This window comes from Trachurus trachurus, assembly GCF_905171665.1.
Source record: "Trachurus trachurus genome assembly, chromosome: 8".
Lineage (NCBI taxonomy): Eukaryota > Metazoa > Chordata > Actinopteri > Carangiformes > Carangidae > Trachurus > Trachurus trachurus.
Genome location: NC_139905.1, coordinates 6,154,993 through 6,182,989, shown reverse-complemented (window position 1 = coordinate 6,182,989; position 27,997 = coordinate 6,154,993). Strand labels below are relative to the sequence as shown.

At 42.8% G+C, this 27,997-nt stretch overlaps 1 protein-coding gene across 1 annotated transcript; it reads right to left on the bottom strand.

Annotated features, from left to right (window-relative positions):
* Positions 1 to 11: 11 nt before the first annotated feature.
* On the bottom strand, positions 12 to 27,977 carry ppp1r1b (protein phosphatase 1, regulatory (inhibitor) subunit 1B). Its single transcript, XM_083977535.1, has 5 exons — positions 27,463 to 27,977; positions 7,504 to 7,587; positions 6,183 to 6,258; positions 3,700 to 3,831; positions 12 to 618 (listed from the first exon to the last, which is right to left on the bottom strand). Exons 1-5 carry the CDS (start codon positions 27,583 to 27,585, stop codon positions 422 to 424), a joined length of 612 nt encoding a protein of 203 aa, XP_083833661.1. The 5' UTR covers positions 27,586 to 27,977; the 3' UTR covers positions 12 to 421.
* Positions 27,978 to 27,997: the final 20 nt, after the last annotated feature.

The following is a 27,997-nucleotide window of genomic DNA, read 5'->3' as shown; positions in this document are numbered from 1 at the left end:
TGCTGTGGAGGTTGTTTTACTTCTTTAAAGGAACATTTCACTCTATTCTGCAGAAGCAATGATTGGACAGAGAGAGCGAGAAAGAGAGGGGGGACACGTCGACCTCGGCCCCCCCTCCTCGACTAAACAAAGGGACATTGGGGCCTGAACTTAGTGGCGTCAGTGGTCTGCTCTGTCTGTCTGTGGACCTGTCCTCACCTGCTCGTTAGCTCTGACTCTCTCCCTCTGTCTTCTCCTTCATCCACCTTCGACCTTGTAGAGGTGAAGCACGACACAAAGCTTTATCTGTCTTCCAATCACAGACTCTTTCCACTTTCTTCTTGTTTTTCTCCATATTTTAACCATTTGACGACAACTACCTACACACCCTCACTCTTCTCCCAATCCTCCCTCCCTCTCTCTCTTTCTCTCACACTCTCTTTCAGTTGCTCCCTCGGTTGCTCTCCTCTGTCGTTGCCTTGGCTTTGTCTTCCTCCTCCTCCTTCTCGTTCTTCTTCTTCTCCTCGTCCTCCTCCTCCTCCTCCTCTTCCTCCTGTGCCCACTGGATCTGTTTGCTCGTCTTTCTCACGCTGGACAACTTGTCCGACTGCTCGGTGGACGCCGCCGTCTCGTGGTGATCTGAGGGAGGTAGAAGGTGAAGGTCAGAGGTCAGAGGAGGGCAGCAGCCATTTTGGATTTTTAGTATCAATCAACTATTGACTGAAGTGAACTACCAGTATTGACAGGAAGTGGTCGATTAAACTTATCTGTCTCTCCATTAAACATTGATCCATAAACCTTTGAAGGATAAAAATGTCAAATAAGTTTATAAAATGTGTTTTCTCACTCTTCTGGGATAATTAACTGAATATCAGTGTGTTAAGGACAAAAAACAAAACAAAAAACAGACAAAAGACATTGAACACGTCATGGGAAACTGTGTTGTATATTTTTGGCTATTTGCAGAGTCCAGACCATTAATCTGTAACTTTTTATAACACAGAGTATAAGAATGTAACAATGCTTAAAGGGACAACGAGGAGTTTCTATTTGGTTATAAAAAAGTCTCACGTTAATGTGGATGAATCTCCGCTACCCACACTTGTTAATGGGCCCATTTTCGATAAATATATCGTTTTGTCTCTATCGTTATTTTGTTATTATTAGTGGTGGCGGAAGTGCTGGTCGAGCCGACCAGCGTTTCCTTCGTTGCGAATCATGAGAATAACGCAGCCGCATCGCCGTTTATGGTCGGAACTACGGTGGTATGTGAACCTCTTTGAACCTCTGACTTTAATTATTGATGAATGAAAACATGAGTCCGTCTTGCGCCCGGTCAAAGAAATGTACGGTGCGCGCGGAGGCTCATAAATGTAGTGTGAAAACGCTTCGCTTTTCCAAAACTCCTCGTTGTCCCTTTAATAGTGTGAAGTAATTATAAATAATAATAAGCTGATTATTAGATGATGAAAATAACTATGAGCTGCAGCCTTGTGTGTCGGGTTAGGGTTCAGGTTTAGGTTTCTTGGAATAACTTGTTTAACTAATGTTATAAACAAAACGTATAGATTTATGATTTTTCAGAAATTAAAATGATTTATTCTTATTCTTGATAAGTTGCATTTAGTTTCCATCAGTTCAACTAAATGAGGACGTGTGAGTTTCCTATCCGGTGGCAGTGTTAATACATACATAGTGTTTCCACACATGGATTTAATATAGATCCTGTGATCTGGGCCAACTGAGCAATACATCTGAATGAGATGCTGCTGCTGTGATATGGTGTCGATTTTAAAAAAAAAACTACAAACCTGCAGCATCAAACATAATAAGAAAGAAAATGTTGCAAGTGATCAAACATGCAGAGATATTATATCTACAGCCCTGACAGGAGGTTTGAAGGGTTAAACTCCTGAGCAGGATCAGAGTCCAGCTCTGCACAGGCAGCAGCTCTGTGTGTGTGTGTGTGTGTGTGTGTGTGTGTGTGTGTGTGTGTGTGTGTGTGTGTGTGTGTGTGTGTGTGTGTGTGTGTGTGTGTGTGTGTGTGTGTGTGTGTGTGTGTGTGTGTGTGTGTGTGTGTGTGTTATTAACCCTGTGTGACCTCTGACCTCTGCTCCAGCTGCTGCAGCAGTCAGAGCAGTGTGGTATGAAGCCTCCTCCGCTCTCACACTGATCTGACTCTGAGCTCACAGAGTTTCACCTGCAGCTGCTGCAACTCAGACTACACACCACTCTGAGATCAGACATGGTTCCTGCTGGTTTTTAAAAATATATTTTAGACTTTGTCAACACTTGTGCTGCCAAACAAAGTTTTGTTCTTTCTGTCTGTGTCACTTTTGTTTTCTCATCTGGTCACATGTTTGTTTGTTTGTTTTTCCATCATTTTAGAAGAAGAAGCAGACAAACTAGTGGTGTGTAAGGTGGCACAGAGAGCTCAACGCATGCAAATAAACATTAGGCTTTTAAAGGGAGTTGAATGTTTTTGGCAAAACTGCCCATTGCCATAACCCCTATAGTCATAGCAGTAGGTTCGTTACCTTTAATTGTCGGTGCAAGCTATTTTTAGAACTGCGGAGCAGAGCCACGAGCTGCTCAGAGCTACACTACGGAGGCTAATGGGATTTCTTGGTTTCCCTCATCAAACTCATCAAATACACAATCCAACAACTCCAAAAAGCTCTGGCGGACAAGTTGTGACCTGCACATTCACCACGCTATGAGATAATAACAGAACGTTACCAGACAGAGTTGTTTTAGAGGTAAATTCATGCAAAACCGCTGATCCGCGTTGCCTTCAGGGACAGTTTTTCATCAAGCAGACTCTGAATTTCCCTCTAAACCAACTCTGTCTGGTAACGTTCTGTTATTATCTCATAGCGTGGTGAATGTGCAGGTCACAACTTGTCCACCAGAGCGTTTTGGAGTTGTTGGATGCCAGGCTGAACTACCTGTAGTTTTACAAGCTACGCTTGCAAAGTAGTTTCCCCAACACTGCTAATGCAGTATGTAGTAGGAAGTACGTTAGTAGGCGGTTTCAAACACAGCTAAACACTCTGCAGAGGCAAAGTCAGTCCTGCAGCAACAACAAGGGTGGGACAGTAAAAAGTGATGGACTTACTGTTTGATGCCCAATTGTGAAATTTTAGGTTAAAAAAAGATGTTTTGGCCTCTATTGACACTGGTTTGTTTATTTGCATGTGTTTTTTTCTCTAAGTTGCAGTGTGTTATGGCCTCTCTGGGCCACCGTAGGTGTCAGTGTTTGAATCCTGCTGTCACAGTCAGATGAGAACCACTGAGTGAAGTGTAATAAAACTGTGTTTACGTCAGCCCTGACTGATCATATTAAGGCCTAGAGTTTGTTGTTTATAACTTTATGAACATCTGAAAGTTTTTCCGCAGCTGCTCTCAGAAAAAACACAACGTCAAAGTCTCAGACTTCAGGGAATCATGTGCAGACACATCAGGGATAAATATGTGAGGGAAAAAAGGGGCAAAAACTCAACCACTCACACAACCCTGCAGGAAAAACACACCTTTAGATATTTCTATTTCTATAGAGAATGTAACATCTGGATTTACAGGTAAAAACGAATCTGATTAATCAGCTGTGAGGTCACATCATCTGTATCTCTGAGTGTGTTTTTCCTGTAGAGCATCAAAACAGAGTCGTCCTCGCTGCCTCGTCGTCCCCCGGCTTCTCTCCTCCTCTCCTTCTCTCACCAGCAGCAGCTTTGGTGGGAGACGTGTCCTCCCCCTGCCAGCCGTCCTCCTCCTCCTCCCCTTCACAAGGGTCTTCCAAAGGAGGGTAGACGCCTAGGTTCTGCATATGTGCCTCAGCCATCTTCTGCACAGCTACACACACACACACACAAACACACACAGGTACAAACACACACACACAGACACACACAGGGAGAGACGACACAAGGATACAAGGGTAGATTTTGAGGGATTGGTTGTTTTGGTTTTACCTCCACGCTTCAACACTGTCAGTTTCTATCAAGTCTCACAGGTGGTTGGCGAGACACTACAGGTTCATGCACTGATCAATTTCAACTGAGATTTTGGGCAATTTTTCTTCCTTAACATGTATTCTTTCAGAAAAGTCAAAAGAAATGGTAGAAAATCCACATTAAGGTTTTTATTTTTGCTTCATTTTGTCTCTTTCATCAGTAGATTTCTCCTAAATTCACCAAAAGGTAACATGCTACTGTGACATACTGTGTTGTCCTTGTTCGTCTGAGCCATGTCATGTCAGGTATCATTGTAAAGCTCTCTATCTCCTGAACAATTATGTCGGCTCCAAAAAATTGTCATCTCCTCCGTATCCACAACCAATTGTAAAAGTACGATTTACATGAACAATCTATGGAATTTTACAGTACAAGCCTTTAAAGGCCGTTTTCTCAAAATTAGTTTTTCCTCAGACTCTGAGTTAGAAATCTCCACTTCAGCAGCTCCTATAAACACCAAACCTTCCAGTTTTATTCCTGTCTATATTCTGAAGGTTTTTACAGAGGGGATTGTTGATATATCATTCACAGCCTGATTTATACAACATTTTATTCCTAAAAAGGGCAAAGGGCGAAATTAGATTTTTTTTTAGGGCTGGTGTCAGTATTTTCTCATTTACAGAGTGATAAAAAGAGATATCCAAAATCACCTCTGTACAAACTTCTGACTCTAATATGTCAACAAAATAAAACCAGAATTTTGAAAGTAGCTTTATCCATTGGTCAGATTTCGGTTCTGTAAATGTATGCAAATTAGCGCATATTTCATCAGATATTGCCTCATTTACATATTTAAACATAACATTTGACAAAACTTGTAATACAAAAAATATTTGTCTTAGTGTAAGTGATAACCTTGGGAAGTTTCATGGTGATATCTGTTATTTAAAATGTTTTACCCTATTCACCTGTAGTGTCTCCCCTTAAAAACCCGGCCAGGCGGCAGGAGCCAATCAGACACAAGCAGACAGACAGACAGATCCCACACTCATGATTTCATTTATTTATTTATATTGTGTTTTATTATTTTATTTTTTACAGTGCAGCTCTGGCTGTTGTTTTCTCTCTGTCCCCTCCATCACCCTGTTCTTCCATCTGTTTGTTTCTACCCTCCACTTTCCTCCACTGCTGACTCACTCTCCACCTCCACTCCCCCTCCTCTCACTTCCTGCCCTCCTGAGTCACCTTGGCCTCTTTCACACCCTCAGATGCACCGTGCACCACTCACACACTCACACACACACACACACACACACACACACACGCTCTCTCTCTATCTAAAGGTAGGTTATGTAATTTAGAAATTATTGCGAGATAGCAGCTCGTCCTCTCTTCCTCTCTCTGATGAAGGGCAGATTCCTGCTGCAGGACCGAGGACTTCCTGTCTCATTATATCATCGCTACGCATGCGTCACACACGCCACACACACACACACACACACACACACACACACACACACACACACACACACACACACACACACACACACACACACACACACACACACACACACACACACACACACACCACACACACACCCAGAATGAAAAGAACCTCTGCAGAGAAGCATTTGAGAAATTTGAACAACATGCAGCAAGAAAGCAGCCACATGTACTGTAGGCGTGTTGTTTGTGTTCATGCCTGTTTTTCTTTTTTGTCTTATGTGTCAGTGTTCATGCCTATGTGTGTGTGTGTGTGTCTGTGTGTGTGTGTGCCACAGCTGTATACACAACAGACTGTAATCCTGGATGATCCAGACTTTTCCTAGACTCACACTCAGTGTCTCACAGCTGTCACACTATAATCTCTCTCTCTTTCTCCCTTTCTCCCTCTGTGCTGCTGCACACAAACACACAACTGCTGCACGATAACACCACAGATACGTCTACGTGTGTGTGTGTGTGTGTGTGTGTTGGTGTCACACATGCACATGCACAGAGCAGAGAAGAAAAGGCTTTTAAATGCAGATCTATACCCATCTGTCGCATGCATTGTGTGTTTTTTTCTTTATGTGCCACCGTGAAGCACGAGAAGCGAAGAGGAAATCGACGGCAGCGAAGCCCGGTAAAAACAGAAAAGGACTAAAACACAAGGATGAATCACAACACACACACACACACAAATACACACAAACACATACACACAGAGCGAGGGCGACCACCTGCAGCGCCAGCGCCGCTTCTACCGACCTTTAAGTGATGGAGGCTGATACACGTTTGGATTTACACGCTTTGGTTTGAGCACGCCGTTCTCTCCCACGACCCACTGCAAACACAAAGACACAACACACAGCGTCACCTTCAAATTCTCCATAAAGACAAAAAGTCCATGCTCAGTGTGTCGTACTTTTTTTTTCTAAATAAATCTGACTTTTAAACTTTTAAACTCTAAATTCTGGGAATAAAAAAATAAATAAATTCACACGTGGCCTTAATCCTCCTCTGTGCATATTGGACTGTGATTGCCTCCCCAAAACTAAATGTAATGTTACAAAATCATCGTTTCATTGCACAAAAAAAAAAAAAAAATCCCCAGAGTCCAGAGATGTTGATATTTCTCACTATGACCCCGAACTATGATGAAATGAAACAGCCCTAAAAACAAAAAAGGAGATCACTGGATGCTCATGAATATTATTATCTATTCAGATTCCTGTTAGAGCTGCAGCAGCTTCTCTTCCTGGTGTCCAACTTAATATACATGAAATGCAACATATATAACATGTGAAAATGTACAAAATATACAAAAAAAATGGCATATTATGCATGTAAAAAGAGCATCAATATGTAAGTTGCAGGTTCTCATAGACAAACTGGTAAATTCTTCCACATTGTGTTGGTAGAGCATCAGTCTGGATTTCTTCTTAATTTAACTGTAGAAGCCATCAGATACTGTGACAATGTTGGTTTCTCACATTATTTACAACTGAGTTCAGACGTGTTTGTTTACAGATGTTTCCTAAAGAAATCCAGTCACCTCATCTGTCGTCTTGTCTGAAACTACAAAATTGTGAAAACGCTGCACAGAAATTAATATATTATATCATTTAAACATCCAGTGAAGTGAAACACAGACACAAACACAGATTTACAGACATTGAATGCATGATGTGACACATTAAAAGCACATTGAAAAAAACAATGAAATGCATGAATGAATGCACTTTATGACACAAAGTAGAGACGTGTTCAAACTCAAGATGGCTGCACAGTCTGCAGTGGAAGTGTCTCTGCATCTGCAACTTCCTCAGTGAGTAGCTAAGGACTTACTGTCAGACTTTTGATTATAAAGAATTGAAATTAAAAAAAGTCATTGAGTTTGAACATTGGAGGATCCGGATCAGGTTCAGACACATCAGAGGATGGATGAGGAAGATCAGCACGTCACAAGACACAAAAATGGCGGTTCGTTGGTTGGTGAATTGTGGGTAAAATCCAGGAAGAGGAGGAGGAGGAGGAGGAGGCTGCACTGACACCTAGAGTAAGAAAATTGTTCCGACTTCACCTTTACCTGATGAGTGGACTGATCGTCCTCAGGAGACGTCTGGTCGGCGACTCTGAACAGTGTGGCGGGCGTGGGCCTCCTGCGCCGGATCTACACACACACACACACACAGAGAGAGAGAGAGATGCAGCCGTAAATGCAGATGAATAATTAAAGCAGTCGACTCTGTATTATTAATAATGGCTCAGCACAAAAGCAAAGTCTCAATCAAATGGAAAGTGTTGACAGGTCATGCTGGTGAAAGGCATGCTGGGTGGGTGCTCGCTGGCTTCATGATGGGTCAATAGCCACGAGCGAGTTTCAGCGCTCACTGGTGGTGAGTGTGTGTGTGTGTGTGTGTGTGGTGGGAGTGAGGGGGGAGTGGGAGGGGGGGTCAGAGTGAAGGTCGCGGTCAGTGGAGCAGAGGAGGAGTGAGGCGTTACGTGAGCTGCTGGTCTCAGAGCCGAGGTAACCGATGTCTGACGCCTTAAACCGTTTGATATCAGATTGATTTGGAATGAATGACCTCCCTCACATGACACAGGAAGTCACACACACACACACACACACACACACACACACACACACACACACACACACACACACACACTGGGCCGTGCACACTCTGACCCAAACAGAGCGACCATGGAAACAGGATTTGCACAGCAAAAACTCAAAATCTTACCAAGAATATTTGTCTTATTTCTAGTCAAAACTGTAATTTCTAGTCAAAACGTCTCATTATACTTAAAATAAGACTCATCACATTAAAAAGTAGCTTGTTTTTAGACACTTTTTACTTCTTTCAAGCATATTTTCACTTGAAAGTTTTTCTTCCTTATTACGAGCACAAAAAACTTGCTTTCACTGGCATATTTTTCTACTTATTTCAAGTGAAAGTTTGTTTGAACAAATGAAAATGGTCTAAAAACAAGTTCATTTTTAGGTGATGATTCTTATTTTAAGTGAAAAGAGTTTAGTTTTGACTAGAAATGAGACATTTTGACAAGAAATAAGACAAATATTCTTGGAAAGATTTTGAGTTTTTGCAGTGTGAGACCAAAAAACAAAACAAAAAAGGCCGGCTGTGGCTGCATTCAGGCCTCAGACTCGACCAGTCTCTCTCCAGCTGCTGCAGCAGCAGGTCGCTGGGGGCTGTCGGGCCCCACCGAGCAGAACCAGGGTCCCGACAGACTCCAGGTCTGCAGCACGCGCAGTCAGTCGGGGACACAGTGAAGTCTCTGTCTCCGGCGGGAACAAGCGGCCGGCTGTGCCCACGCAGACCTCAGTCAGGACCGGTGTGGTGGACGGCTGCTGTGAGGACAGAGCTTCGTTACCGAGTCACGTGACTGATGTTTTAAGATTTTAACTTAAAGCAGCGGAAAGTACAAGATTTGAAACACATTGTTGTTTTGTTCCACATTTAACCAATAAACCTGATGAAACGGCTTAGATACACAACTGAACTGAACTGAACAACGGTCACTGATGAAGTTTTGTCATCTTACTGTAAACAAAGTAAACAATAAAACTAAATGAATCTTTCTTCATCTCTAAAGCATCAACAACAGACCACAGATCAGATCTTGGTCTTCGTCTCATCTTTATCTAACAAAGCTTTGTTAGGAAAACCCACAGGTTCAGACCTGACTAACAGTGGAGGAGTGTTTCTGAATGCAGGGTTTGTTCAAATTCAGCAGATTTTCAAAATAAAAGTCCATTTATTCACATGCCAGAATGCAGTGGAGTTATAAAATGATGAGTTAAAGCAACACTATGTCGTTTTTCGACCTTAAAATAATGTTTCTAAACTCATTGATGTGGTAGAAAAAACTGTTAATATGATGAATCGTGCCGCCGCTGCAGCCTGAGTGGGATCGCGCCAGCTGCAACTGCACTTTGTAACTTCCCTGATCGGGTAGGAACACAGCGCCACCGTGGTCCTCTAGAGCTCCGAAACCCTCTTTGCATGGCACCAGCATCGGCTCCATCAACAATCCAGCAACCGATTCATATTATAACAGTTTTTCAACCAGTTAAATACGTTTAGAAACAATATTTTATGGCTGAGAAACTACGTAGTGTTGCTTTAATGAAACAAGTAAAGCACAGAACTCCAGTAGAAGTTCTCTGTACTTCTGTCAGTTGATTAATCATCTCCATATTGATTGATGGATTACTGTACTTAAACAGATAGTGGTGCAAGAGTGGGTTCAAATTTCCGCTCACGCTCAAGTGTAATGCAAACTTTCCACCGGCTATATACTTCACATGCAAACAGGAAGTGATCGTTTGATGCTTAAAAAGATTAGTTTTTTTGAGGGCTGGAGACTCACTTTAGTCTGTTTAGGTTTAGCAGCACTGCAGCTGTTAAATGAAGACATGTGCCAAAAGAAGATGCTCATTAATAATGAAAAATTGCACCTATTTGATTTTTTAAACAATGTGTATAATTGTGAGAGAGAATTCCCCCGGTGCATTGCTCTGAATGAAACCAATGATAAAAGTAAAACAACCTCCACACAGAGGAAATGTTGAGTGAGGAGTGTTTTTGTATAAATTATAGTTTCTCTAAATGTTATTGCAGCCGTCAGCTCCAGTCATGGTGCTGAGGAGAGTGTGAGGCCTTCACTGGCAGTCAGAGCTCAGAGCTTTACTGTGATGGATTAAAAGTCTGACAGCTTGGGTGGAAAATAAATAAAAGTAGAAATAAATAAAGAGCTGAGCAGGTGAGTGGCTCATCCTCAGACTGAATGAACGTGTCCTTTGAGGAGGAAACTCAACCTTGAACCTCGGTGCCGCGTGCAGCGTGTACTGTGCGTCACTGGACGTACAGAGCGCGTGTTGCCAAAGCACAGAAGCTGGCGGGGCCGCGGTGTGGGAATCAAACACGACAACACGGAGTAATCGACCGTGGACCTGACCCGTATTTATAGCTACGTCAGAACAGAAGACACGACGAGCGTTAATCTGCTCGTGCCATCCTGGAGCTGCTGTCTGTCACACCATCAATCTGTCCCATGATCCTCTGCTGCACCGCGCGCTCCCGTTTCCTCCCACATCCATCATATAATGTACATTCATTTCCATATGACCGATGTGCATGTGTTGAATTTGGCCAACATGACATAATATGATCATAGGCCTAAAAAATAAAAGCATGTAGGAGCCAGCCCATGTAAATCTGTATGTTACATGATGTCACATATACTTTATATAGTGACCTCAAAGCTCCTGTCCATACACAGTGGGTTCTTTAAGTCTGAGACCACCAGTAATAACCATTTCAATCATATTTATACTTTTTAAAACATAGTGACAGAGTGACGTCTATAAACAGAATGACAGTATGATGATAACAAAAAAGTAGAAAGGTCGCGCACATCCAATTAAAAAGGTGCTGGCCTCAAACATAAATGTAAATAAAGAAAAAAGAAAAGAGGAGACCGCACACTTAAGCTCCCTTTATGTGCTTTTATTTAGCACATCCAACAAAATCAGCAACGTTTCGAGCGTACTGCTCTTCTTCAGACTGAAGCAGGTATGATGATAAAACACAAAAACTTAAAGCTATACTGTATATAGGCATATATACACCAGAACTGCTGAAATATTAAAAAGTGAAAGCATAAAGAATTATAGGATATAGAAAAACTTTGCAGTTTAAACAAACTTGCATGAATTAATTAAGCTTTACATATCAAGATGATCAATGATGCGATAATGTTGTTGTTATAGAAGGCAACATGACATATGTTTCATATTATTCTCTCCTCCCATCACCAAATATCATCTTTTCTGACACATCCATATACACCTCACCTCAATTGCCCCCCCCCCCCCCCCCCCCTCTCTCCTCTGACCCCCCCACCTCCACCTCCACCTCTACCCTCCGTCTCCTTTATCTCTCTCCCCCGGTACGGTGTGGAGGCCTGGGGCTCTGTGCTGCTGTGAGTCCTGCTGCTGCCTCTGCCTGCCTGACACCTGCTCCCAGACACACACACACACACACCAGATGTTGCCATAGTCGAGTGTTATATTTAAGCTTTTAAACTAGGGGGGGGAGAAATCCACTGGATGGTTGTAAAGTTACGGTGAGATGTCAAAAGGTCAACAGGTGAGTGGAGGAGAATATTATGGCTTTTCTGTTTAAAGCAGAAGTAAGCGGAATGTTTGTGTTAATATAAGACTTAAATAGTTATATCTTCCGACAGCAATCACCGCTGTAAGCCGAGGAGAAAACTTTCCTTGTATCCTACAACCTTTATCCAATGAGGAGAGAGAACGGCAAAAAGGGGCGGTCCTCTCTGTGTGTGCAGCCAAGGGGACAGTTGCATAGACTGAGGACGATGCGCGTGCATGTGGTGACGTAGGGACGAGGGCGGGGACTGCTAACTCCATCCGCTGACAGGAAGTTAGCCAAAACCACCGGATCGCCTACTTCTGCTTTAAATTATAACAACGTCAACAGAATATTAATTAATCAGAAGCAAACCTCTAAATTTTACATATTCCACATCATCCTAACATTAATTTCTTTAAGATGTGAACCGTTAGATCAGTGTGGTAACTTCCCTTTAAAGAACACTTTATTTTTTTTACACCTGCTTAGAAAATGCCACTTCTAGTTTCTTCTGAAAAATGATAAACAGTTGCCACACCTCTGTTTTCATCTTGTTTCTTCTTCCTCTTTCTCAGTAGTTGTTGGTTTATAGTTGTTGTTTTTTTTTCAGGCTGAACTCACGTCAGCTTTGGGCAGGGCCGTTGTATAGGGGAGAAAGGTGATGATAATTATACTAATACTCATAGTAATGCTGCATTGGCATCAAAACAAAGTAGGCTAAATAAAAATGATTATACAAACGCAGTCTAAGAAAAAAAACTGTAAAAGTTAGGGGGTAGGGGCCCACTTTAGTATTCTTTAAGGGGGCCCAGAATTCCTAGCAACGGCCCTGGCTTTGGGTCACTGCTCTGTTTTCCTCCATGCCTGGATGAATCCACAGGTTCTGATGCTTTTAAACTAAAGAGAAACATCTCGCAGCGAAGTGACTGTGACGTCCCGGACTATAACTTTTATCTGATAGGAAATTAAGAAACAAAAGCAAAAGTTTAATTGTCTGAATTTCTCGTTTCATCCCCTCTTTTACAGTAAAATGAGGCGTCTTTGCAGGCAGAGAGGCTCAGAGGAGCTGAGTCTAGGTTCATTTAACGAGACGAGATAAAAATAGAGAAAGTGAAACAACTGGAAGGTAAAAGGACGGTGAGATAATTAAGGTCACTGAGAGGAGGCATCACCTGTTTACCTGAGTGTGTGTGTGTGCATGTGTAGGTGTGTGTGATCTAGGTTATCATCCCTGTGGTTTTATGAAATGCCAACACTTGACCTCCTAAAACAGAGCAGCTCTCAGATCAGCTGTAAAAAAACAGGTCGTAAACATGTTGAAATATTAAAATCATGTAGTCGGTATTAACAGACACACACTCATATGTCTCATGCATGAACAGGAAGTGAGGTCGTGGGTGCTGCCGTGCTGACGTGCCTCTTCCTGCATGACATGACATCGCCGATTGCCAGATGATACAAACAAACACGCTTCGTGACTCTAGTAATTTTCCAGCCTTTAAAACCTTCGCCACTCTGCACCAGTTACATAATATTGTATGCGACTTCCTCATTTACGCCACAACAACGCTGGGGCCACAGCATGAGAGATTATTGCTGCTATGCTTTATCCACATCCCCTCTCCCTCCCTCCTCCTCTGCTGGCAGCCATAGTTTCTACACTCAGATCAGTGGACTGTGCCCTCTGGGGCTGCTGAGGCTGAGGTGGCCTTTCAGCGGCTCCACAGGTGAACGCCATGCAGGAACCAACACACACAAACTATCATTACCCCCCTTTGAGAAGCAGCAGCACCTCATTAGTTCTCACACAGAGATTAAGTCACAGTGAAAAACAGTAGGGTCGTGCATTATAGATGTGCATGTGACAGGAGATATGGAGCTATAATAGATCTGCGTCAGGTCATCAACGACCATCACGTGGTTATTATTATTTCCTGCACTGTCGATGATTTGATGACGATTTCTGTCAACTTCCGTAAATCCATTTCAAATTGTGTTTGTTGCAGAGGAGGATTAAGGCCACATGGGAATAAAACTCACAACAAGTCACATATTATTTAACCTGGAAAAATGTCTCTTCTCTCAGTTTTTAAAACTGAATCAACTGAAAGAAGTAAAAAAGTGTCTAAAACAAGTTACTTTTTAATGTGATGAGTCTTATTTTAAGTATAATGAGATTTTGTTTTGACTAGAAATGACATTTTGACTAGAAATGAGACAAATATTCTTGATAAGATATTTGGGTTTTTGCAGTGTGTCACTGGCAGTAACATATTTTAAGTAATCAATACACTAATTATCAACAAATACATGATGAAACGTGTCTGCTATCATGACTGGATGCATGTAACCAGTGCATGAAGAATATTACGCACCACCCAAACAGCTGTTTTCTCACAAAACAAATTAAAAAAAGACAAATGTATGAGGTGCAACAAGGCAGGAAGTGATGCAAACAGAGGAGGAGAAGATAAAACAATAAAGAAGTAAGAATCATCACGATCGCGTGCATCATTAATGTTTAGTTACAAATTAAAAACCTCCCCCAGGGACTGGTGTCGTCTTCCTGTAAAACAATTTCAAATGTTTGATGACTCATCCTGCACTGGAGGGCTGTTTCATAATTTTGCATCTAATTATAAATCTTATTTGTAATTTCTACATCCCCCCCCAAACTATAAATCCTGCAAGACCTCATGATACCTCTACATGTTGGAAGCTGCTAGTCTGTGAGTCTGTGACCGACTATAACCTTTCAGCTCTGAGCTCAAAGATGTAAAGTCTCACATGCACATTGACGTAGATTCAACGCTGCTACTGTAGAAACAGTAATCAACATCTACAACACCTCCCCTCCCCAACTTCCTGTTTGTAGCAGCAACACCTAATCCTGCAGAAGTGAACTGAACGACTCTCAGGACGCATTTACAGTCAAATTAAAGGCAGCATTCAGATGATTAAAATTCTGGCTCCTTCCTGATAAACCTGAGATTAAAAATCCTGAATCCTGACTTTCATTCATTCATCACACTTGTGACTTTTTGAGGATTAGAGCCACGCGTGAAAACAAGTATACGTTTGTCTGAATTGAGAGTTTTTAATCTCAGCCACGTGGGATTTGTTTAACACAGAATTTAAAGAGTTTAAAGTCAGACTAATAATAATAATAATGATTTTAAAAAATCACATGTATGACCCTAATCCTCTTCCGTAGCTGAGAACATGCAAACAGTTTGTGTGTTTCTGTGACTGTCGGGTCTAATTGGAGGCAACAGACGGTGATATGAGACTCCAGTAGCTCAGTCTGCGCCGGGCGACTGGGTTCATGAGTCATTGGTAAATGTTGACTTTGCACACACGTGTATGTATAAGCGTATGTGTGTATAAGCGTGTGTGTGTGTGTGTGTGTGTACAGGTATGTGTGTGTTCTGGCTCAGCGCGGCCTTACGCAGCAGCCTGGTGGGTGCAGATCTGAGCTGATATGGGTCTGTTCCCTGGAGGCCGTCCTCTAGGCTGCTGCTGCTGCTGCTGCCGCGGCCGGGCCTATAAAAAGCAGCGGCAGTAGGACAGAGTAAACTAGATCGGAGGAGTCTCCTGGGGTGGGGGGGGTGGTGTGGGTGGGTGGGGGCTCTGTGGGATGAGACAGAAAGACTCTGAAGCGCTAACCACCCTGCACCAGCGCGAACAGCCGAGCATCTCAGAGGGAGTCAGGTGTGAGTCAGGTGTCTTCCCTCCCCGTCGCAGTCAGCTCTGCTGCAAAAACTCAAAATCTTACCAAGAACATTTGTCTTATTTCTAGTTAAAGCAGAAGTAAGCGGAATGTTTGTGTTAATATAAGTCTTAAATAGTTATATCTTCCGACAACAATCACTTATATAGAGTGTTTGGTCTGAAACACAGGTCAGTCACTCTGCTCTGCTGTAAGCCGAGGAGAAAACTTTCCTTGTATCCTACAACTTTTATCCAATGAGGAGAGAGAACGGCATAAAGGGGCGGTCCTCTCTGTGTGCAGCCAAGGGATGTGCGTGAATGTGGTGACGTAGGGACGAGGACCAATAGATCCATGACGAGGGCGGGGACTGCTACACGAGGTCAGAAGCAGCTAATAATTCATGTATAACTCCAGGAAAGATGGTTGACAGTTAGTGACACTTAATAAAACAACAAAGGTAAAAGGTGTTACAACCATCCCCACCCCTGTCAATCACTGTTTGACCAGCTGTACCAGCATGGTGGTATGAAATAAACATCAATGAAATTACTCATATTTTACCTAGGAACCTGCTCTTTCATCTTATACAAGTTACCTAATTCAAACTTCAACGGTATTGATACTAGTCAAAATTTAGACTTGGTCCAAAATATTAGTTTCTGGCCTAAAAAAATGTTTTTTTGACCTACACAATTCTTCACACAGCCATGCAAATTCACATGCAATGTGAAAAATGGAGTGGGTACACATGATATTGATCACATAATGTTATGTCTTATTGGTGAAAGTGATGCTGTTACAACCATCCCCGGTCTCCCTAAGTGAAAACTGTCTAAAAACAAGTTAAAGAGATTAGTTTTGACTAAAATTGAGACATTTTGACAAGAAATAAGACAAAGATTTTTGGAAAGATTTTGAGTTTTTGCAGTGTGGTACAGCAGAACCACAGCCTATCGGGCCATGTGTGTTTGTGTGTGTGTGTGTGTGTGTGTTTGTGTGTGTGTGTGTGTGTGTGTGTGTGTGTGTGTGTGTGTGTGTGTGTGTGTGTGTGTGTGTTGGCATCACTTGGGTCCAAATACTGCTCTCACCCACCCCCCACCCCTCTCTCTCATCACGGCCCTGCTGTAACCCGGCTCAGCCCAGATATGGATTTGCACAAGATTGATTTGCAGTTGTTGTGGCATCTGCCCACCGGCACAGAGACAAACACATATGTGTGTGTGTGTTTGTGTGTATGTGTGTGTGTACAGAGAGAGAACATACAGTACAACAGTGCACAGAGGGGAACACACATAAACCAAGGAGCAACTTTTTTTCTTTCTTTTTTTTACAGCCAGAAAGATGAATGCAACGATCCAAATATGAAGCTGAATATGAATCCAAGAAACGTGTTTGCTGCTTCCTGCTGAACGCTGACGTCCTTTTGATTGTCATTTATTTCCTTTTGCACAATAAACACATTCAGCTTTTTGTCCTCTCTTTCTTCCTGTTGGGACTGAGCTGAATCTATCAGGCCATAAACACCCCCCCCCCCCCTCCTCTGTCTGTGTCTCTGCTGCAGCTTTATTCCCCGTCTCTGCTGCTGTTGTCGTGATCTTTAAATGTGTTTTCTCTTTTTATCTGAGCCCTGTGCCCCCACCACCCACACCCACTCACCTCCCCTTCCTCCCTCCTCCTCCTCCTCCTCCTCCCTGTGAGCCTTTTAAAATGAAGTGGCAGAGCCCCGGGCGGTGCTCTAAGTGCAATCTAGCAATGAATTCAATAACACAATAAGGTGAAAAAGGATCCCTCTTACAGTGTGAGCTGAGTGTTTTTGTTCCAGTGCGAACAGCAGTAGATGTTTAGTGGGAGTGGGTTCAGGTGTAAAACATTAATATTGTGTCACATCTCTGTGATTTAGTGCACATTTAACTGTTTCACACATGTTTAGACGAAATGCAATTTCAGCTAATAAAGATTTTAAGTGCATACACTGTAAAAACTCAAAATCGTTCCAAGAATATTTGTCTTATTTCTTGTCAAAATGTCTCATTTCTAGTCAAAACTAAACTCTTTCCACTTTAAATAAGAATCATCACCTAAAAATAACTTGTTTTTAGATAATTTTCACTTGTTTCAAAATAATTTTCACTTGAAATAAGTAGAAAAATCTGCCAGTGAAAGCAGGTTTTTTGTGCTTGAAATAAGGAGGAGAAATTTGCTCCACTATCAGATTTTTCCACTTATTTTTTGTTTGTCTCAAAGGGCTTTACATGGCATCGTAGCAACATCCTCTGTCCTTAGACCCTCACATCGACTGAGGAAAAACTCCATGGAAACCCTTTTAACAGGGAAAAATCGGAGGAAAAAAGTGCATACTTTATTGCTTTATTGCTTTATTGCATACTGTAGATCTAAGTGTGCGGAGATCTCTTTCTTCAGACTAGAAATAAGACAAATATTCTTGGTAAGATATTTGAGTTTTTGCAGTGTAATTTCAAAATAAAAGGCAGATAGAAGGTAACACGCCAGATGTTGTTTTTTTTCTTCCTGAGTATATTTACTCTGCAATGTGAGGAATGTATGTTTAGTGTTTTTGCCCAAAGACGCCGACACACACAGTCGACCATTGTCCGCATCATGAAACCTAATTACCGGTCCGACGTGTTTCATCCAGGCAAAATGTTTCCATAAGCACGACAAATCAACAGCCAGAGGCCGGTGATCAGCTCCATCGTCGTCATGTGACACAAACGGCTCCGTCACAGACACATCCAGGCCATCCGCGCTCTGCTGCCGGGTAGTAACACCCCGGCGTCCAGATGTTTTAGGGTCAAGGACGATAAGCTCCATAGATTTACATTGAGCGACACCGCTGGATTCCCACAAGTCTGAGTGAGCTGCTGCATCCTCGCTGACCTCAGACCACCTCACCTCACCCCACCACTGGCTAACTGGATAAACAGATGGCAGGAGAAAGCATCTGGAGGGGCTTCTCCGGTGACCCCCCGAATAGGAAATGTAATTATGCTGCTGCTGCTGCACCCATCGGCAAGAATGATATCATCATACTCAGACTCCCAGACGACCCCTCCTTTGTTTCACGCTGCTGCCCCCCCACCCCCCCACCACCCACCCAACACCACCACCACCTCTCTTCCCCTGCAACAGCATTTATATAATTAGCTGCTGGTAGCTGCTGTTGTTCCAGAGAAATAAACAGTTTACCATCACAACACAGCTCAGACAATGAGTGACAGGACGCCACCTGCCAGGCCAAAGTGTGTGTGTGTTGGGGGGGGGGGGGGGGGGGTGTATCAGTCATTAAAAGCCTTATTCGTAGAGACGTCGGCACGGCGACCGGCCCTGCATGCACACAAACACTGCAAACACACACACACACACACACATACAGTATAGTAAACTCTGGCCCCTTTCTCTTCTTTCTTTGCTCGTGCACTTGTGCAGTTCACAGGTGTCACATTGTGCCGCTGACAAAAGGCCGCGGCTCCAGAGGTCAACGAGCTTCAGGTACAAATAAACAAACAGACAGAAGTGCAGAGTGGAGCCGCGGTGACGCGTTTCACTACGTCATCCACTAGAGAAAAGGCTCCTGTTGACGGTTGCTGTGCAGGTTATACGGCTCGGTGCCGGGACGCAAAAGGAATTTATAAAACTCATCTGTGGATGATGCAGCTTCATTGTAAAAAAAAAAAAAAAAAAAAAGGTTTACAGGAATATTTCAACATTGCCATAATCCCTATAGTTTTACAAGTAGGTTCATTACCTTTAATTGTCGGTGCAAGCTGTTTTTAGAACGGCGGGGCAGAGACGTGAGCTTTGCACGGTGCGCGGTATTTTCGCCTTTCTCTCATTAAACTCATCCAGAATCCAACAACTCCAAAACGCTCTGGTGGACAAGTTGTGACCTGCACATTCACCACGCTATGAAATAATCATGTAATATTACTACAGTAGATAGAGTTGTTTCTGAGGCAAATGTGTAGCCGGAACTACTTTCCCCACACGGCTGCTGGGCAGAGGGATTTCAAAAGCGCAAGTAGTTCAGAGTGTATGCTTCATGTGTCATAATGTTACATAATTATAAGTTATTACTGTATCTCATAGCGTGGTGAATGTGCAGGTCACAACTTGTCCACCAGAGCGTTTTGGAGTTGTTGGATTGTGTATTTGATGAGTTTGATGAGGGAAACATGGAAATACTGTGCAGCTCACGTCTCTGCCCCGCCGATCTAAGAACAGCTTGCACTGACAATTAAAGGTAACGAACCTATACTCCTAAACACTATAGGGATTATGGCAATAGGTGAATTTGCCAAAATGTTGAAATATCCTTTTAACGTCACTCTGTGGTTTGTGTTTTTACATCAACGTGTCGACGTAACCTTATTTCTGCTCTGAGTCATTTCCTCTGAAACGTATTGAACATGACCTGCTGTGCCCCTTCCTCCTCCTCCTCCTCCTCCCTCTCTCACTGTGCAGCTCATTAAGTTCAAGTCTCAACAACAAAGCAGAGATTAAAACAGACACAGCAGCAGCAACATAATGCAGCAGCAGCAGCAGCAGCAGAATCTTCTACGGGGATCGAGAACAATCCCATTTGTTTTGATTTGGACCTCAGAGTCTCGTCTGGAGCGTCTCGAGTGTCTTGTTTCCAGCTCTTCGGGATGAAGAGCTGCAGGTATAGACACTGACTCATCTCTGCACCATCATCACAGACATGAACGGTTGCACATTAGGAGGATGTTTCTCCTCGTGGCCTTTAATCAGACCCGACTCGGTTTGATTAACAATAATCTCCTGAAGTGACACCTCATGCAACTCACAAAAGAGGATTTGTTGACAGTGACGGTGAAACAGCTGAGGGTGGATGGGTCGGTGCAGGTCGCCCAGCTCTGCAGCTACTTACGTATATGTTCACCTGAGCTGCAGGTGTGTGTGTGTGTGTGTGCAGTGTGTACAGTGTCATCATCATCAGACGACACATCTCTCACTATTTGTGGTTTGTTTTTTGAGCTGTTTACACATCACACACATCCACGCGCGCAGACAGAGGAGATGACAGATTGTTCAGTTCAGGTGCAGTTTTTCAAAATAAAACACACATTTTTTACTAAATTAAATGAGACGTCTTCTTCTGCACAGCTCCAGTCCAAAAACAGCCAGGACATGAAAGGAAACTCTGTGTGAAGCTGCTGAAGGACCGACACACGTCTCTTCAGCCTGGACCAGTCCGGCGAAAACAGGGAGGAACAGACACATACGTAAAAAACTAAACCTGCAGAAGACAGAGACCCATTGATTGTGTCCAAGCTGCAGCAGCAACCTGTGCTTTCCAAAGAGCAATTCATCTTTCTTAAATTATTCTTCCTCAATTCATTTTCTTTTTTTTCCTTCTTCCTGAAACATCAACAAACTGTTCTGGACTTTGAAAAGGGAACAAAACTCAGAAGAAGCCGACAGACAGTTCGCGTCATTGGAATAAACTGAGTCACTGAGACACTTTTAGGACGGTTGGTGACATTTCTGACCGGGAAAGATCACTGCGCCCTCTCGCCCAGTCCCAGCATGCACTGCTCTGCTTTGCTTTGCTTTGCTTTGTGGCGTCCAACAAGATGTCCTCTCTCTGGGAGTGCATGTTGACAGTCCCCCAGACTGTCAGTGTTTACCCACAAACACGACGACGCACCAAAGGTCGCTGTTTGATGTTTAACCCACAGACGCAGACTGGACCGGGACGGATGAAGGAGAGGGAAAGGGAGGGAGGAGGAGGAGGGGGGAAGAGGGGGCTGAGATCATACCCCTCATGTCAGCTTTAACAGAGATTAATGAGGAGGTGTTTGACATTGGAGGGAGTCGGTCCAATGACCTTTAAAGGGATACAGCAACATTTTTTTTCCATGTCTTGCCTCACTCCCGAGTCCATGACCAGCAGATAGACACCATCCTTTCGACTGTGCGTGCAGTAACAAGGGAGATAGAGCCGTATCGCCCGTAATTAGCTTAGCTCAAACGCTGGAAGTGTATAGGAAGTGTTAGCCTGCCTCCACCTACAGTAAAGTAATCAGAGACACTCTTCAGCACCTCTAAACGGGCCGATCTTTGTCTCAGAGCTGACAAAACTCTCCGGTAAGGCATCTTGACCGGTCAAATGCCGGTAACGGGACGAGATCGGTCAAAACAGAGGGTTCAAGCAAAGGCGGTTTATTTTGGTTCAAGCTAGCTACATCGGGGGTAGGTTAGCTTCCTATTTCAAAGTAAAAGCACAAATTCTATCGTCATGGTTTTCTGTGAAATGTCGATAAAGTGATATATTTACAGAGTTTAGAGCTAAAATGAAATCAGTTTCTGACTGCTGATTTCGGCTTGGGTAGGAGGCAGGCTAACACTACCCATACACTTCCAGCGTTTGAGCTAAGCTAATTAGCGGTGCGCCAGCTCTGCCCGTATCTCCCTTGTTACTGCACGCACAGTTGAAAGGATGGCGTCTATCTTGCTGGTCATGGACTCGGGAGTGAGGCAAGATACGAAAAAAAAATGTTGCCGTATCCCTTTAACATCCTCTGATATTCTCTCTTTTGGTTTTGTTTTTTACTGAGCTTCCTGTCGCTTCACAGAAACACACACATGCACACACACACGTCAGGTCAGTCTGGTGAAAACCAACAGGGAATCAGTGACCCTAATCTCCGTCCATTATGCACATTATACCCGACGTCACATGCAAAAGGATGCAGGATCGGTGTGTGTGTGTGTGTGTGTGTGCACCGAGGGGGTGGGGAGGGACAGTAAACACAACAACCATGTGCTTCCTCTGCGTTGTTGCTGACAATGACAACACGGCTCCTGCTCCTGACCTCTGGATATGAAGATTACTCCACAATGATTATCTTTAAAAAGAAAAAAGATAAAAGAAAAAGTCCCTTTATCCTCAGGAAGGATTTTCAATAAGATGACACACATCAGAGACCCCAAGGAGGAGGAGGAGGAGGAGGAGGAGGAAATGAAATGATGACAAATCAGTTGTTGGAGTTTGAAAAGTTCCAGCCAAGGTTTTTTTTTAGGTGCTGAGAGAGAGAAAACCACTAATCGGAAAAAAAAAAGGGGGCTTAGAGTGTGATGTAATAGAGCAGAGAGGCCCAAAAAGTCTGAAGAGTGAGAGTGAGAGAAGTTTGTTTGTTTGTTCAGAAATCAAAATCAAGTGACCTTCAAGTTCAGCCTCAACGATTCAGGGAACTCGCTGAGATCAACGGCTTATTGTTTATTTATATACCAGCCAGGAGAGAGAGAGAAATGTGATTTCTGTCTTCAAAGGGCTGAACAAGACCAAATATAAATGTGCAAACTCACAGTCGGACGTCATCTGGAAAATTAGAAACTGGGGCGTATATTTATAGCCCATATACAAATGTAGGCCTACAGTATGTTTGTTTATACTGTAGAAATACTGTATGTGACAAAAATAAAGATCCATGTCAATATATGTTAGGATCAGAGGTTGGTTAATGCATTAATGCAACATTTATGCTGTTTTAATAAACTTGTATGTTAAGAAATCATATGAAAAATCATAATTTTGACATTTTTCTATCTATATACATGTAAGTGCATAAACAACTTGTTAGATTGGATTTATCCTGATTTCATATATTTGAGGTTATAATTAGTATAGCCTATTAGTTAATAATAACTGCTCTCTTCTTATTGGCTGAGACGTGCGTAACGTGATGTGTGCGGACTTTGGTTTAATATGGAGACGAGGAAGGCACACTAGTTTTTGACCGTGCTCATGATTATTGCCTTATTTTGGATTGTTGCACAGTCCATTAGTGTGTGTTTAAAAAGTATAGAGACACGGAGCCACACTAACACAACTTTTCCTACTTGTTTTTGTGCATATTATAAACTCTGTATCTTCATATATCTAGAGGATGTGTAATAATCAAGGTGATATCTCCAGATTTAGGGACATTTATGTCGTATATTAACATTTCTGCACTGAAAACCCACTACAGGAGGAAATCAGTGTTGTTATTATTCATTCTGTCGACATATGAATAAGAATAAAACTCCTCAGAATAAACACACAGCCACCGTCCAACAGGAACATCTGACACCTCTGAAGGACACACACCTATAGTTGCTGTTTCTGCTCCTACAGGCTGTGTGTGTGGGAGGTGTGTATGTGTATGTGTGTATATGTGTGTGTGTGGAAAAGTCTCGCACATTAACACAAAGAGCATCTGCACACAACAGACCTGCAAACAGCACCAACGTAAACAATAAACAGCCCCGCGAAGTCAGACAGAGACCGTCCATTAAAGTCGACCTTTCAGATGCCAACAGTGATGGGAGGAGGAGGAGGAGGAGGAGGAGGAAGGGGGGGTGTACAGCTCATCTCCATAGTAACAAGGCCCTGGCAGTTCAGTCGATAGTGTTTTTTTTTTTCCATTATTGAGTTTGGTTTGGTTGTGGGGCGTTTAAATGCCATCGGAAACAACAGTGACTGTACAGGAGTTATAGTTCTAGTTGTGTAAGAATGGGAGAATCGTTAGCAGCTCGTTAGCGGGGACGGACGTGTGTGTGTGGGCGTCAGTAAGTTAATTGCTGTGGGACAATGACGAGGGGAATGAAATGAGAGTCTTGAACCATCCACCAACCCACACACACACACACACACACACACACACACACACACACACACACACACACACACACACACACACACACACACACACACACACACACACACACGTACGTACGTCTCTGGAGGTTAGTTAGATGCTATCTGCCTTTTAAACACACATAAACACATCCTCTCCTGAACGCCCATTCAGTTTCCCACACTCCCCCTGCAGTGTATTTGTTCCCAGCATTCAGCCACTTGAACACACTCACACACACTCACTCACACACACACAACTGAGCGTCATCAACTACCAACCTGAGGCTTCATATGTTTTATGTTACTGAGGCAGAGTGTTATATAAGATAGTCCCTAATGTGGCCAATAAACAAATATATTCTCATTACATGGGTCTATGTTGTATAAACACTGCCCGTCCAAAAAAAAGTCACCACTTGGATTTAACTAAGCTAATAGGTAAGAGCCTCCCATTGGATAATTACTGCATAGATGATTATGTTTCAGCTCGCAACAACTTATTAAACCCTAAGTGATGCAGTCTCATTTCTTAGAAGAGACATCCTGTGGTCGTGCAAAGATGTTAATCTGTTTCAGAAGAGTGAAATTATTGGCATTCATCAAGCAAATAAAACATCTAAGGAGATTTCTGAGACTAAAATTGGGTTAAGAACTGTCCAACACATTATTAAAAACTGGAAGCACAGCGGGGAACCATCATCTTCAAGGAAGAAATGTGGTTGGAGAAAAATCTTGAATGATCGTGATTGGCAATCGCTTAAACGTTTGGTGAAATCAGAGATTGATTGTTGTGAGATTACGAAGCTTATCGAAACGATGCCACAGCGAATGTGTGCCATATTTAAAGATAAAGGCGGTTCCAATGAAATATTAGAGTGTGTGACTTTTTTTTTTGTACGGGCAGTGTATATACATGAAATACAAGTTCATAACATATGCTTAAAACATCCAAATGTTTACTTTAGGGCTGTCTACTCATTAAATAGTTAATCATATTTAAATTGCACATTTTTTATTTATTTATTCAAAATGCACCTTAAAGGGAACCCTCTCAAGTGTTTAATAATGCAAAAATATGCTAATTTATGCAAATGTAAGTCGATTACACAGCATAAGGAAAAAATTATATATATATATATATATATATATAGGTTTAGCTTCACAATGCAGCTAATTTATTTTTCCACAAACTGATGCAAACTACTGGTCGGGTCAAAGGTCAACATAACAGAAAGTGTGTTAATTGGACGTGTGGCGTTAAATAGGAATTTGCATAAAAGGTTTATTATTACGTTAACTTGATAGTTTTAAAAACTGAAAGTGGTCTCAGACTTTTGGACTCTACTGTATATAGTATATATTTATATAATAGGCAGGTAGACATACAGCATAAGCAAACATACATAGATTTGCATGGGCTCAGGCCTCTACGTATGTCAATACACAGGGTTCATATATGTAACTTCGGTAAATGTACATATATTGAATTTGCATGTGTCCTGGAGCAGAGCCGGCCCACAGAGCCTAAATATAGCCCATCAGTGTGTGTGTGTGTGTGTGTGTGTGTGTGCAGCCATAAGGTGACTGAGCAGCAACAAGGTCCTCCCCAAAACCAACAGGAAGTGAGAGGAGCTTTTTTTTTTTTTTTTTAAGAAGAGGGGGCAGCTCACATATGGTAGATTGATATCCTGTAGTTTCTTGGAAGAGACGATAGGGATCAGAGCGCATGAAAGATAGAGAGAAGAAGAAGAGGGGGAGGAGGAGGAGAAGAGTGAGTGAAGGGTTGTGAAGCGTTGCAAAACATTTCACATTTAGCAAGTCGTTATGTCATTTAGTCGTTTAGCTACTTAAACCTTCGTCACATCGGCCATAAAACTTCTGTCCTCACAGGTCAGAAATCTGCTCATAAAACAACAAAAACAGCTCAAAATCTGCTGCTTTACCTCCACTTTCACTGTTTATGTTGGGTTTTTATGGTCAATACAGCACATTAAGCTGATATTTAAAGGGATAGTTCAACATTTTGGCAAATCGGCCCATTGCCGTAATTGCTATAGTCATAGCAGTAGGTTCGTTACCTTTATTTGTCGGTGCAAGCTGTTTTTAGAACGGCAGAGCAGAGCCGTGAGCTGCTCAGAGCTACGCTAACTCATCAAATACACAATCCAACAACTCCAAAACGCTCTGGATTTACCTCTAAAACAACTCTGTCTGGTAACGTTCTGTTATTATCTCATAGCGTGGTGAATGTGCAGCTCACAACTTGTCCACCAGAGCGTTTTGGAGTTGTTGGATTGTGCCAATATGCCAAAAATGTTGAACTATCCCTTTTTTAAGTTAAAAAGACACATTTTGAATGATTTGGACTTAAGTTACAATCACATGAACAGGTCTCAGGATAACAAGAGGCTATGCATTCAATGAAAATGTGCAAAAAGTGTGTTATTTTCAAGCAATTAGGTGAAAGAAAACCAGGTCTCTGATATAAAAAAAAAAATGGGTCAAATTTGGACCCGAGGACGAGAGAAGCCTTGGATAAGAGAAAGTCTCATCAGTTTCACTCCACATGAATCTACAAAGAAAACTTGACGCTGCAGAGCTCCGGTCTTGTGAAACAGGGACGTTCACTGAGGGAGCCGACCCCGACACAGGTGAGCCCACCTGGTGAAGCTCACGTTGTGTGTGTGTGTGTGTGTCTGTGTGTGTCTGTGTGTGTGTGCATTAACTCTCTTTTTGCTCTCCTGCTCCACCTCTCCTCTCACTCCTCTCTCGCTCTCAGGAGGGATGAGCCATTGGCCTGGATCTACCTCGGCACCAAACGCTTCCTAGATTTGGCCCAGTTTCCCCCCCTGTTCTATAATAAGAGCCGCTCGCATCAGAGCCAACAAAAAAAAGAAAAATCAAGTAAAAAAAAAAAGAGAAAGAAAGAGTCATCTGACGCTTCATTGGAGGATTTTTCTTTTTTTTTTTTTTACAAACAAAAGATCAGATGACAGGAGCCACTCACATGGACAGAGTGAGAGTGACAGTCGGACACAAAGTACTAATCATTAACAGCGACTTTGTTGTTTGTTGTTTCCACACACAACACAACACAACACAACACGGTGACACACTCATCTCAATGTCACGCCGTTAAACGGGTCAAAGATGAGACAGCAGCGAGGCTCTAATCTCATGAGGAAACAGAGGGGGGGAAATGTCATCATAATAATTTCTCAACCGTGTGGCAGATGGAGCCAAAACACAGAGAGAAAAAAAAGAAAAAGAAAGAAAGAAAACTCCAGCAGCTCTGTGTAAGAGGAAGGTTGTCAGAGGTGAAACAAAGCAGAGATGTTGCAAAGTAAAGGAAAAAGTGGAAAGGAATCAAACCTGTGCGTGGTCAGTACTGTAAGAGCTTCAGCTGTCAAACACTTCAATCACACAGAGATACAGTAAAAGCTTTAAAAAAAACACACACAAAAAAAAACGTGCTGCTTTGCTCACCATCTCCACTTGCCGGGGGTCCAGGTTGGTGGGCGCCGAGGACGGCACGGCGAAGTGGATCTTCTTCCTCTCCTTGTGCTCGTCCTCCTCCACCTCCACCTCGGCCGACATGGACGGGTCCATGACCTCTGGATCCTTGGTGGGGTGAGGTGAAGGGGTGAGGTGAAAGGGTGAAAGGGTGAGGTGAAGGGTGGAAGGGTGAGGAGATCACAGTCACTTCTTCTACACCACCTTTCCCCCCTGGAGGAACCTCGGTATAAGTCCCAACACCTGAGAGCTGCTCTGCTCCTTCTGGTCCTCACTCCTTCTTCTCCTTCTCCTTCTTCTTAGAAAAACATCAAAGTGATCTCTCTCTCTGTCTCTCTTTCTCTTTCTCTCTTCCTTCTCCACCACCTGTCCTCTCTGTGTTGCTATTATTCTCCTTCACCTCCTCTTTCTCTTTCTCTCTTTCCTCCCTCCCCTCACAACCTGTGCACCAGCAGGAGTTGAATGAGGCTCGTCCGTCCTCTACTCTAGATCTGAGCTGTGAGGGAGA

Bases quoted from the DNA above. Each gene is read 5' to 3' on its own strand.
- ppp1r1b (XM_083977535.1), bottom strand. From the start codon at position 27,585: ATGGACCCGTCCATGTCGGCCGAGGTGGAGGTGGAGGAGGACGAGCAC. The intron at 7,588-27,462 runs GTGAGCAAAGCA...GTGTGTGTGTAG, and splicing joins ACCCCCGGCAAGTGGAGATG to ATCCGGCGCAGGAGGCCCAC. The intron at 3,832-6,182 runs GTCGGTAGAAGC...GTGTGTGTGTAG, and splicing joins TCAGCCTCCATCACTTAAAG to CTGTGCAGAAGATGGCTGAG.